The sequence below is a fragment of the Carassius carassius genome, chromosome 8, assembly GCF_963082965.1.
Source record: "Carassius carassius chromosome 8, fCarCar2.1, whole genome shotgun sequence".
Lineage (NCBI taxonomy): Eukaryota > Metazoa > Chordata > Actinopteri > Cypriniformes > Cyprinidae > Carassius > Carassius carassius.
In genome coordinates this window covers 12,428,088-12,441,664 of record NC_081762.1, presented here as the reverse complement: position 1 = coordinate 12,441,664, position 13,577 = coordinate 12,428,088, and the positions used below count along the sequence as shown (strand labels likewise).

At 39.2% G+C, this 13,577-nt stretch overlaps 1 protein-coding gene across 1 annotated transcript in view; it reads right to left on the bottom strand.

Annotated features, from left to right (window-relative positions):
• angpt1 (angiopoietin 1) overlaps positions 1–4,942 on the bottom strand; it is a 51,956-nt gene extending 47,014 nt beyond the window's left edge. Inside the window, exon 1 of the mRNA XM_059556208.1 lies at positions 4,168–4,942. Within this exon, the coding sequence (XP_059412191.1) occupies positions 4,168–4,521 (354 nt within the window). The 5' untranslated portion in view covers positions 4,522–4,942. The remainder of the gene's footprint in view (positions 1–4,167) is intronic.
• Between the last annotated feature and the right edge of the window lie 8,635 nt (positions 4,943–13,577).

Below are 13,577 nucleotides of genomic sequence, written 5' to 3'. Positions count from 1 at the left end.
GGTGACAGCAGTGTATTGTTTTTCATATTCATTCGTCCCAGTTTTGCTTTCACCTCTCACAAGTATTACATTTGGAGCAGTAACATCTCTCTGTGGTGCTCAGATAAACGTGGCAACTTTCTGGTGCATGTAAAAGTTATGAAACAGGAAGGAAGAGCTTTTTAGTCAGTTAAGTGAATGTTTACTCCGCTTCACCCAGCTTGTTGCTCTTGGCTGCTTCTATCAGCAAAATAAACTCTGATACAAAGGAAGTCACCCCTAAAATAGCTCAGTCCTGCTTTGGCATTTTAGACATGCTGTGTGGCCGAGTGAGGGTCCACAGTATTCATGAATACCCTGAGTGAAGGAAACCCTCTTGAGCGCTGGGATTAACCTTTCCGTTTCACTCAAGTCACCAATATCCATACTGAAGGGTCGAGCAGAACAATGGGAATTTCACAGGGCCAGGGTTCGAATGTGTGCTTTTAAATCTAAAGTGCTACTTGGCAAGATGCACTATCCTCAGAAACATGAGCTCGGAAAACGTTTTCTTTGAACACCGAGTGTGAAGATCTATCACGTCCAGTCCCCTGACGGCTCCCACATGTGACACGGCAGAAGCTTGAGCTTTGTCCAAAATGGACCTTAGGCCCTACTGACAGACTGAATTCCATCTGCTTTAGAGACGATCAGACTTTAAGACATTTATAGTCTCTGATAGAACATTTATGTAACATTAATGCTTAAGGAAATAGTTCACCCAAAATGACAATTTTGTTGTTGTTTTAAAATTATATCCACAAAGTAAAAAAAAAGGGAAAAAAAAGACACATTACTTATCATTATAAATGTTGAAACCAGTCGTGTTGCTTAACATTATTATGAATCCTGTGATACATATTTTTAAGATTTTTTGATTAACAGAAAATGTTCAAAAGAGCAGCATTTATTTGAAATAAGAAACTTGTGTTACATTATAAATGTCTTACTGTTCATAAATCTAATGCATCTTTGCTGAATAAAATAATTAATTTATTTAAAAAAATGGATCCTCTTCACTTTGATTATATGAAAACAAACAGTCAGGACATTGTGTTCCGCCAAAAAAAAAATTAAGTCATGGGATTGGAACGACATGAGGTTGAGTAAATGATGAACTATCAACTTAAAATTGTGATTAGATATCCAAGGAACTGGATAATACCTTTCTTTGCCCTATTCTCATGTTTAAAAGCATCCCTTCATTAAACATCTGATAGTTTAAGCATTTGAGATTAGCAGAGGATAGCTAGCTACATCCTCAAGTGGTCTGTTTCCTGAAACAAATGATAAAAGATCACAGTCAATCCACAAAAGTCTCCCTCTTTGGACCATTCCTGCTTCTGGGATAATCCTTGGACAAACAGAAGCCACCTTTGACTGGACAAGAATGTCATCGGGATACTCTCTTCTCCCAGCACAGCAGAATTCCACAGTGAACGTATATCGACCCCACACAGACCCCTCCGCACCTCCAACATCAGACTAGTCACTATCTGCAGTCTTTCATCAGCCTACAGCTTGAGTGGTATTAAGAATTACTCCACAGTCACAGTCACTTGATTAAGACAGATAGACCAATGCAGGACACTTCATCTGCCTTCCCATGAAATATGTTAACTGCATCCTCATGTGCCTTAGGCACAGTTAGCCTGAATTAGGCCTGTGCCTCATAGCTCATTCTACTAAAACAATCTTTCTTGCGCTATCCATCCTGTTACATTTCAAATACAGAAAATATGATTTAATTCCTTAGGTAGAGCTACTGAACAAGATAACCTTTCTCTGTCAAGATCTATTAACATCGCCTTATCGGAGTAAGGTACAGTATGTTTTTTTTCCTACTTAAAGTCTCAGTGAGGATGAAAAGTGACATTACTAATGCTAGCAGATGTGCTTGTACTCCTTTCACTATATTTTATGATAAGCCACTTCCTCACTGGTGTAGAATTCAGACTGCATGAACTGCCAAATTGTTTTTTTATGAACTCTGACATACTGAAATGTAGTATGTCTTTTGATATCGTGCATGTCCTGGTAAAAGGCTTTTATTTTTCCTTCTTTCATTCTTTTGTTTTTAACCATTGCACCACAATATTATTTCAGCCGACTGTCTAAAATAGAGCCAAGCGAGATTTTGTTTTCCTTTTAAAAAAAAAGGATCTTACAAGTGTCTGCAAATACTAATCTGTAGCTGTTTTATATCCTTCAGTTTAATTAAGTTGGACGGCGTTGCAAAATGAAGACAAGAATGGAAATGCTGAGAAAAGCAAGTGGAATTTGACTGTCAACAGAATGATTTTCATGTTGCAGCCATGAATTTTACTTAAATCCATCATGTTAGATTGTTTTTAAAAAACAGACAGGGGCCACCCATTCCATCATTATGTAACACTAATTAAGTCATTACGTCTTATTTTTCCACTTAAATAGGATTGCACATAATTTCGTAGTACTTTATGTATAATGACAATAAAGATTCTGATTCTGATTTTAATGAACAAAAATTGAACATGAAACAGGTTACAAATGGTTTAACATTTAGTGTACACTATACTCAAGAAAATAAAAAGAAAGAAAGAGAAACTTGATTTTGAGAAATCTAAATGACATTGTTAAGGACAATTAATTCCAAACTCTTCATGTAATCCATCATATATGTTAAAAGTTCAGGTTATGTTTTATGAAAATAAACAGATTCAAATAATTAATCTCAGACTACTCACCAAGATCACAGTACTGATAAACAAGAGGGTGTTTTAAATAATTATGGTTAGTTTGTCCAATGAAAGTGACAAAGTCAATGTTAGATGAGTTGTCCAAGCCAAGAACCCTTTGGTTGTTTCTGTAGGTGTTTCTGTTTGAGAAGCAATTACCATTAACTACTTAGTGACTGTGGTACAACCATTATAACTGAACAATAATAATTATAGTGAAATAAAAATGTAATTTTGTAGTAATTTAAAAGATCAAGCACTTTTCTTTTATACAGGAGCGAATAAAATTGCTACACAAATGCATGCACCTATCAAAACAAATGGCACTATATTTTTAAATAATATCTATATACAGTGAAGTCCAAATGTTTGAGACCACTAATGGAAAATGTTTCTATTTCTTTTTAAATCATAAAAATATATCACAATAGTTAAATTAAACAAATGTCAACTTTTAAGGTTGTTCTCAGATTTTTGGAAATTTTGTAAATATGTTTTAATCCATTACAAACAAATATTTAATTTAAAAAAATTATTTTAATCTGCTGCATAAATGTAATTTCAGTCAACTTTGTCAAGCTTACAAAAAAAACAACAAACTCTCAATACTTAGGGCGGACTGTACAGGAAAGGGGAACAAGCTGATGCTTTTAGAAACCATTAGAAAGCCGTGCTGATATCTGCCAGGACAGTTAAAGCTTAACTTGTAATAGAAGCATAGATCCTCTTTGCTCTTCCTTCAAGCACTCCCGGGGGTCTGCTCTGACTTCCTGTCATTAAAGAGACAGCGCGCCCGACTACCATCTGGGTGACTGACAACCCGCCATCAACACAATGTGTGGAGTCCACCTGAACATCTGCAAAAGCGAGACTCCCCTTCCAGGCGGTTACGTCGTGCAATGCGAGCAGACAGCGGCAGAACAGAGTGATTTGTGTTGATGTAAATCACGTTTCTGACAGCTAAAGTGGCCAACGTAATGCTTTTAATAAGACAGGTCTGTTATTGTAAAGCTTGTACTCTGCCTTGTTGCAAAACTCATAGTGCAGTGACCATAAAACACATCCTTACAATCTGGCATCTGAACATCAGCCAAGAATGCAGTTAAGAAAAAAACATCTGAGATGTTTCACTGTTGTCTAAACAGTTTTAGATGACAACCGAACAGTCGAAGTGCTCAGCGTCAAGAACGGTGCTGATCCCTGTCAGCTTTAGACTCATAAACAGTTCTGACATGCATATCCTTAGTTTTCACACACCAAACTTTGCATTTCAGACTTTAAAAACACTTATCTTTCGTCTCTGCTGCTCTACTGAAGAACAGCTGTTCATTCGCTCCTCTCAGCTTACGCAAGCTACAACCACTACATAATTGTGTATACAGAAATTGCGATAATTGTGCGATCATCCGTTGTGCAGGTTAATAGAACTCACCTTTTGTAACCACTGCGTATAGTTCTCCATGACGTGCTCAAGCTGCTGGATCTTTTGGTTGGAGAAGTCTGCTTCAGGTTGAGGTGCGTCCCGCTGAAGTGCATTGGCATTGTACGGGGTGCCCGCTTTAAAGTCTCGACAAGCGCCTCCATCACCCTCCGGAAGGATAAAAGTGTAGCTACACTGTCCTTGTTGGATCCGGTGATATCTCCGACCGCTGCTGCTATTAGATTTCGCTGTGGAGCTTCTGAGTCCTTCTTCTGCTCCTCTTCTTTGCTCAGCCCCTCCGCAGTCTGCTACCACCAGCAGCACTACCAGGGTCAACCAGCGGCACAAGAACCAACCCCACCACATGGCAGGAGCTGGAGAGGAGGGTGAGGTCGCAAATATCAAAGTTCGTTTGAGGGTGTCTTCGGTTCGTTCAGTCCAAAGTCAGGTGGAATTAGTATGAGCAGAGATGTACGGATGGCCTGGGGCATGTGGTGATCACGTCCGGACTGGATCGTTGCCTGGAACTCATTATTGATCCTGTCACTGGCTCTCAAGACACTTCCTGCCTTTATATCAAGTTGGGGAAAAACTGAATCCTTGACAAACTGTTGCTAGAAGTGCATGTGAAATGCAGCTGTGCAGTTATGAAGAAAACAAGACAGCGTCCATGAAGATGTAGTCTGGAGTGTTCACCTCCCCTGGTGCTCTCTCTCTCTCTCTCTCTCTCTCTATGTTTCCTCTGTGTGTGACCGTGCGACTGAATGACTTTGTTCTGGGCTTCTAGCATGCTCTGAGCCTGCCCCTCACAGTGACTGGAGAGGAATGTGTGTGCGTACGTGTGTGTGTGTGTGTGCGTGTGTGAGAGAGAGAGTGAAAAGGAAAGTAAAGCGTAGCGGGACCCCAGTAAAGAGGATGTTCTCAGTGCTTGAGGATCATTTTACAAGCTTTCTGACCCTATGTTTGTGTAGTAGCCCTACCTCCAGTACACTGAACCTTCAGTAACATACAAACGGACACATCCACCTGATGAACTTTGACTATATATAGAGTTTATCATTTACTTATTCTAATGTCTTTCCTTACTTATCCTTCTTCATGTTGTGGAACACAAGAAGACTCCATGTTGGACTCTGCCTTAAACATGACCATTGCTGTTAAAACACTTGATTTTCATATAAATATATAAAATATTATATCTCATATAAAACTAATATATTGCTTTAGAAGATTTGGAATACAGTGCACAGGTCTGGTGGATAGGTTGTTGTCATACTTTTATATTGGTTTTGTATAACCTGAAATTATCCACTTTTATTGTATGGAAAAAGAAGCATTTTGCAAAAAACTTATATTTTGTGTTTTATAGAAAATAAATAGTCAGGTTTTCATGACAGACAGACAAACAAACAGATAGATAGATCTGTCTCTTTAAAACTTAAGAAAAGTTTAAAAGTCTAGTCACCAAAGAAGAAAATTAGTAACAGCTTTTTCAGCCTTCCCAAAATTGTGTGAAACAACACATGGAATGTGACATTGTGAAACTCTGCTCCCATCAAAAACACAAGCCTGCAATTCACAGCATCTCCCTCTTGTTTTCATAAAAACAAAAACTGAAATCTAGCACTGGCCTGATGGAGGAGCTGCATCATCAGAGGAGACAGCACTATGTTGGAGGAGGCATTCTATTTACACTGATCTTGGACCAGCTTTCTCATCTCTGAACCCAACTAACTATAGTGAGACTCAAACCGAAACCCAACAATTGGCAGAAAACTGTGTTTGGAGACAGGAGGTCAAAGGTCAAGTTCCAATTAAAGCCCCCAAGCTTTTTTCTCGTCCCCTACTATGGCAACCTAGCTGGCAGATAAAGACTGAATGGTTCTTAGTACACTGACTATGAGACAATGAGTCAGTGCAGTAATCCTCATAACAGCCCTCCTCCTCGCGGTTTCTAAATTGGTTGTAGGCGCCCCAAGATAAAGAGCCCAGAATAACGCTGAGCAGTCTTAACTTTTAAAGCATGAGTAAACATTTCTCTGAAATCTGACGCCACACCCCCATATCTAACAATATAGGCGTCTGTCTCAATACCATACAAGTAGCAAAATATGTGAATTTGGGATTAGAATAACAGCTGATAAAAAAAATAAATAATCAAACATAGTAAATTTAGAACCATTTTTCTCTGGTAGACTATGGCCCAAAAATGGACCACAGGTTTTATCACAGACTTACTGACAAAATTACTGTCATGGAAAGTGGGGAAAAGCAATGCGAAATGAAACAATTAAGATGGTATGGATAAATCAAAAAAAAATGAAAGGAGAAAACATTTCCTTTAGTCATTGAATTCAGCAGCCATATGTCTAACCAAATGCAGGTATTTTGTTATAAATTAATCTTTATTTGGTAGAAGCAACATACAATTAGGAAAATGCTTACATGTAAATATAATATATATTATAATATCTGCATATAGTTGGGTCTTTGGCATTGATGTCAATTTCAGTATACTCAATGTTAGATTGTGTAAAGACATTTTTGTCACCACTTAATTTAAAAAGTTTAAAAGTTTAAAATCTGAGTCCTGAAGCAAAGCCAGTTGCTACTGATTTAGAAGACAAGCAACACAAAGTTTAGTTTCCCACTGAATCAAAGCCACTACATTATGCTTACAGTGTTGTAGGTCAGAACTTCAAAGACCAACATGATGAACATTATGTGATTTGGCGTTCACTCAAGTTTTCAAGGAAATGCACAAACTGTGGATATTTACACGTCATTACTGATTTGTGTAATCTACACACCAAAGTCTTCGCAAGAAAGTAAACATAGAATATGCTGCGAGAAAACAAACATCTTATTCGTGCTGCATTTTAACTGCTTAGAAACCCAAATTTTTCATCACAGACCACAGAGTACCATCACATTTATCACAAAAGTATGTATATATAATATTGTCCTTTCAGCTTTTTTTTTTTTTTTGCTTAAGATGTTTCAAATGGTAAAGGTCATCTATGTTCAAGTAAACTTTACTAAATGCAATAAAAGTGTAATTGTAGCAGTTTTACAAAAAAATCTGTAGTTGGCAGATGACTCCAGCACAAAGGCATAAAGAAGCCTGTAAAAAAAAATGTTTTTGCCCAAAATAACAATTGCAATTTGAACGTGATGAGCTCTTCATTGTCTCAATTATTCTCCTGCTGCTAGAGTCTGGCAAAACATTTACTCACAGGGGGCTTTTCTGTCGATGACGGAGCTGAACCACTGCCAGCGGACTTATTCATCCATTTCAATGGATAATTACCAAGCACTAATATGTCACACAGCCGCATTCTTCTGCCTTCAATGGACCAGTTCATCCCATCCATAACCGAGGCCTCTCAGTTCATCGGTTCCCCAAGGGGGAAAACAGCATCATTCAAATTTGTCACACTAAAAGCTCTCGACGTCTCATTTGATAGCATATCAAGCCCAGCCAGCTCAATGGCATTTCAATGTTTTTTTTATGTTTTGTGGTGACTATGCAACCATCTTCATTAAGAAATCCAAGTTCAAAGAAACACAAGTGGCTTTAAGTGGATGCACAGTGAAAATGAATTGGATTGCTAAAAGGATAAAAGAAAAGATAAAAGAGGAGGAGTAAAAGAGAGTGTATAGCACTTGTGACATGTCCATGAGTCCGAAAGAGAAAGAAAAGTGAAGAGAAAGACATGTTTAGTCTGCATTCTAGCACCTTAGTCTAATTCTTTAGGACAGATGATTTGATTGATTCTTTAAACAGCCCGGCGTGGCACATGACGACAGGGATGATGTCATAAATTGTAAACTGTTGGAAGAATGACACCAGCAGCTATTAGTCTCAAACTCCTGCTGTGGACAGCTCATCTCAAACCAGTTCTCTTGGGCGAAACCAATAGAGCACACTGAGGTCTAGGTATGTCAAAGCAACCCTCTGTCTTCCTTACTGATGCTAAAGTTCATGTCAAGTTTATGGAATGTGCACTCTTGTACCTGTCCTTCAAAAGCTATACAGCACATCTCTGTTTATAGTCTTGATTACAGTGCCCAGAAGTGCTGAGGTCACGCAGAGACAGATGCAAGCATTACTACTATAAGTGCAATAATTTAACATGATATTTAAATTATAAATTTATATTTTAAATACCCCCCCCCCCCCCCCCCGAGTTGTAATTTTATTTTCATGAGCATTTCTACCACCTCAAAGTATATAGTGTTTAGCTGCCCCTCATTTGGCAACAACATACATCTGCCTTTCTGAGCTTCCATCCTGTCATGATATTCATAAAACAACTGAAGATGAAAGGTGACCAAGGATTAAAGTCAGACTGATATAATCAGGGTCTTTATTAACAATAAAGTTTCTGATCTGTTAATGTACATATGTCTGCCATCAGAAAGTTGCAGAAATGTCCAGCTTTTTTTATTTATTTATGATATGACCCCTTTAATAGATTTAGTTTCCACTAAAAACATAATTTGCCTGACTTTCTCACAGTTGCAAACTCATAATAACTCATAATAACTACAGTACAAACTGGATTGTAAAAAACATTTTCATATTTATTCAGTCAATTTGTCAGAAATGTGCTAAATAAAAAAGTCAGAATTTACTAATTTGGCATGCAGAAAAAAGAAATTGTGGCCACAAATTAATAATTTATTAATTCATTATCTCATGACTGCGATTTAAATCAGTTAAAATTAGGAAATTAAGTATTACAACATGCCCACGTTTTCTAGTTTTTCACTATATAAAATGAAGGAACAAATTAATAATTCATGGCAATGGATTCTTAATTCATGCACACCATTTGTTTTCCTCCCCTGCATATCATGTCCAGAGCTCTGTACTCTCACCTTTGTCATAAAGAAAACGTCATTCAGGATTTGAATGACATGAGATTGATTAAATAATCATTTTTAGTTATTTGGTAAACTGTAGTCAACATACTGTACAGTAATCAAAAAAGTAGCATAAAACAAAGATGTCAGCATCTAGTCCATGTACTTTTCGGAATGTGTGTGAGATCTACTGCCACTGACATACTGTAAATGGTAATGCTAACAGGTAGTTTACTGACAATTAATAAATGAAAGCTACTGTAGGACTAGGGTTCCCAATAAAACTTGACATTTCCTCAAAACATGAGATCTATCTTGTTGTGGGCTGTGTGTGGAGGCTTCATCTCATGTGCTCGCTGATGTATGATGTCTGAGATCATTGCACATTCAAAGCCAGAATGTTTAAGTTCTCAGCTCTGTTAGTGCTCGTAATCTCTTTGATCAAGGCTGTTCTACAACAAGTGCTTGCTGCTGTTGGTATCTTATCTTTCCAGACCACGGGAGGAGCTGCTCCTCATAAGAGTATTTACAAAGAATCTGGAACCATACCTCATCTGACTCCCTCCCTCCCTCAAGGTCAACATGCATTTCCCGTACTTCAACAGAACCTGCACGCTACAATGACATGGACTTGGAAAGAAAGAAGAGTGAAATGGAGGCAAAATAAGAACAATTTCTAGTGATAAATTATCCACTCAGGTTAAGTTATTATTAGAGAATTGAAGGCCATGCTGTCTTACTTACTTTGCAATTTAAACTATTAATATTGTAGTTTCAATAGGTACATTTAGCAAGTGCTAATTTCAGACTCTGTGTGTATCTAATCAATAGAAAAACAACTGGTAAATGTCCTCAAAGTCAAATTTGGAAATAAGATTATGTAAAAATTGTATGGTAAAAGACAATAAATGCTACAGTAAAAAAAAAAAAAAAAACTGTTAAATGGTTATACAGTGAAAAACTTTAACAAAATTAACCAGTCAGTTTAAATAATTTTATAATAAAATACGGTTGAATATACAGTTTTTGAGAGTAAAAAAAGTTAAAAATGTATCATTTAATGTATCATTTGTGTCACGCCTGGTGATACAAGGATACACGGAGAGAGATCCAAATGCGAGTATGTCTTTATTTAAGGGCAATCCAAAGAGTAAACAGTCCAGGCATGGGTCAAAGCCAGGCTAACAGAGGGGAACAGACAGAAAACACAACAGAAAACAAAAAACAAAACATAAGTCCATGAAGGACATCACGTGGTGCCCACCCGGGCGGAACAGAAGGCCACCACAACCCTGTGGTCAAGGCGGAAGCCCCCCAGGGTGGAGAGGAAGACCACCACAACCGTGTGGTCAGGGCGGAAGCCCACCAGGGCGGAGCAGAAGACCACCACAACCGTGTGGTCAGGACGAGAGCCCCCCAGGGCGGAGCAGAAGACCACCACCTCCGTGTGGTCGGGACGAATGCCCCCCAGGGCGGAACAGAAGACCACCACGTCCTTGTGGTTGAGAATGGAGTCCCCCAGGGCGGAGCAGAAGACCACCACGTCTTTGTGGTCGAGGCCGGAGTTCCCCAGGGCGGAGCAGAAGACCACCACAACCGTGTGGTCAGGACGAGAGCCCCAGGGCGGAGCAGACGACCACCACTTCCTTGTGGTCGCTGCAGAAAGCCCCCAGGGCGGATCAGATATCCGTGCGGCCGGACCAACGGGAGGACGAAACTCTGGTAATCCCATGGTGCTTCTACTGGATTCCAGAAGATCGGTGCTGACCTGACTCTGCTCATAAAGATTATTGGTGACTTGCATTTGTTCATGAACATCAATGGTGACCTGCCCTTGTTCATGAAGATCCGCGGTGACTTGACTCAGTCCTTGAAGATCACCGGCGACTTGACTCGGTCCTTGAAAATCACCAGTGACTTGACTCTCTCCTTGAAGATCACCGGTGCCTTGACTCTGTCCTTGAAGATCACCAGTGACTTGACTCTGTCCTTGAAGATCACCGGTGCCTTGACTCTGTCCTTGAAGATCACCAGTGACTTGACTTGACTCTGAAAGGTCAACGGTGACTAGCCTTGTCTCTGGAAAGTCCATGGTACCTTCGCTCTCCGCTCCGCCATCCTGGCTGGGGAACGGGAAACATCAGAAGACATACCGCTGGATCTTGCTGTGACGGAGTCCTTCTGTCACGCCCGGTGATACAAGGATACACGGAGAGAGATCCAAATGGGAGTATGTCTTTATTTAAGGGCAATCCAAAGAGTAAACAGTCCAGGCATGGGTCAAAACCAGAATAACAATCCAACAATAAAACAAAACACAAACACAAGGCACGACTGAATGACGGACATGAATTCACAAGGACTCCGTAACACATACTAAGACAGACCGGGTATAAATACACAGGGATAGACAACGCTAATGGGGAATTGACAGACTGCAATGATTGGTAACCAGTGACAGCTGGGTGCAATGATTAAGCAGAGAACGTGAGGAAATGTGGTTAATGAAGTGACAGACACCGTGGGAAAGGAGGACATCTAGTGGATACCCAGGGAACACAACCCAGACACTGTGACACATTTGTATTAAAATTTTCATTAAAACAACTGTTTTAAAGTTCTGTTATGTACTTTAGGGATTTTTATTACACTAATGTTATAATAAATGTAAAAAGCAATTTTTTTTTATTTGGAATATTAACATTATTGTATCACATTTTGTACTGTTAATGTACAGGCAATCTGTAAAAATGACAATGTCACTTTATGCAAAAGATTTGGCAATCACTGGCAATATTTTTCATAGAAATTAAGGATTATCTTTTTTTTTACTAAAGTGAAAGGGATGGGATGTATGGTGACCCATACTCAGAATTTGTACTTTGCATTTAACCCATCCAAGTGCGTGCACAAACACACACACACACACACACACACACACACACACACACACACACACAAACACACACACACACACACACACACACACACACCTGGAGCAGCGGGCAGCCCCAATTTTGCGGTGCCTGGAGAACAGTTGGTGGTTCGGTGCCTTGCTCAAGGTTCTCACCTCAGTCGTGGTATTGAGGGTGGAAGAGAGCATTGTACATTCACTCTTTCCACCTACAATCCCTACTGGACCTGAGACTCGAACCCACAACCTTCATGTTACAAGTCCGACTCTCTATCCAATAGGCCACAAAATTAATACATTATTCTGATTAACCTGAATCTAAAAAGCCTTTTAAAAGTGGTACATCAGAAAACAGAACTTGTTTCTTTTTTTCTTTTTTTGCCAATTTATTAACAGTAAAACTAGAGATGAGACAAGAAAAATGAGTTGAACAGCATCAGAACAATTCAAACCTGCATTTCCCTTGAGCACCAAGACTGTGCTAATCACTAAACTACAATTCCAAAACTTCATTACAAATCAAGCCTGCAGGGAAAGGTGGGCCACCTGGTAAAACCACTTCACCATCACTCTTCCCACACTCCTGCAGTCACCATCAAGGAATTTTCATCAGTAATTAAGGGAACATGCTACACTGTCTTCTGTGGTTTGAGGCAGTTCCATGCATTGGGTTTCCCTGATTACACGCACTACCCACTAATCAGAGCACTCAGATCTCTGTGTGATACTCTGCTGTCAGGGATGGAGGTCTGTCACTCTTTTCCACTTCACCCCTATGGTAATTTGATCCTCTGTGAGGACAGATGGGAGAGTAGCAGCACATTTAAGTGGCTCTGGACCACTGGTTGACACACATTTATCTCCAAGTTCACTAATTGAAGAACTTTTCTGTGGTTATCCTGGGTGGAATCAGCTGAGATCATACACAGGTTTGACATTGTATGAATCCTGGCTATCTTCTTACTCAGCTAATTGTTGGCTTGTGTTTTTGCAGTTGGTTTGGTTACTACTCTAAACATGATGCCATTTGTCAAGGTGGATTTTCTGTGCCTGGAACGCCGCTTGTCATCTTATACAAGGGAGGGTCATGACTTCATGCTGAAATGGTTTTATATACTTTTTCCTAGTACTTGAAAACTGCATCTACAACATTTTCAATATCAGTTCAAGCATTAGTGTGTGAGATCACACACATTTGGTTGTTGAGAGCACAATGACTTCAGTTCACACATATTCTGTGGATATTACTCATGTAGTATGAAACACCCCAAAACTGATACACCCATGCTTGTCCACCATGATTGCGTCATTCAGGATTAAACTTAGAATGAGTTTTAAATTCAATTACTGAACTTAATTCGAAGGTAGCAAACAGCCAGTTTATGAATTGAGAGGGGGGGGGGGGGGTTCTATTTCTGTTCTTTGTGTTGTGTGAATGTGCAGATTTTATTATAATTGCTATTCAGTGCAATTCACCATTCTGTGCGTATGCAATTGATTTAAATTCCCAATAACTGATTCAAAGTTTTTCCCAACTCTGCTGTTTGAGCCTAAAACTTATGATGTGCTGAATGCATATTACTTGGAACATCGACATTGTTGTAAAGTCAATCTGTCTGTTTTGTCCGAGTTTGGATAA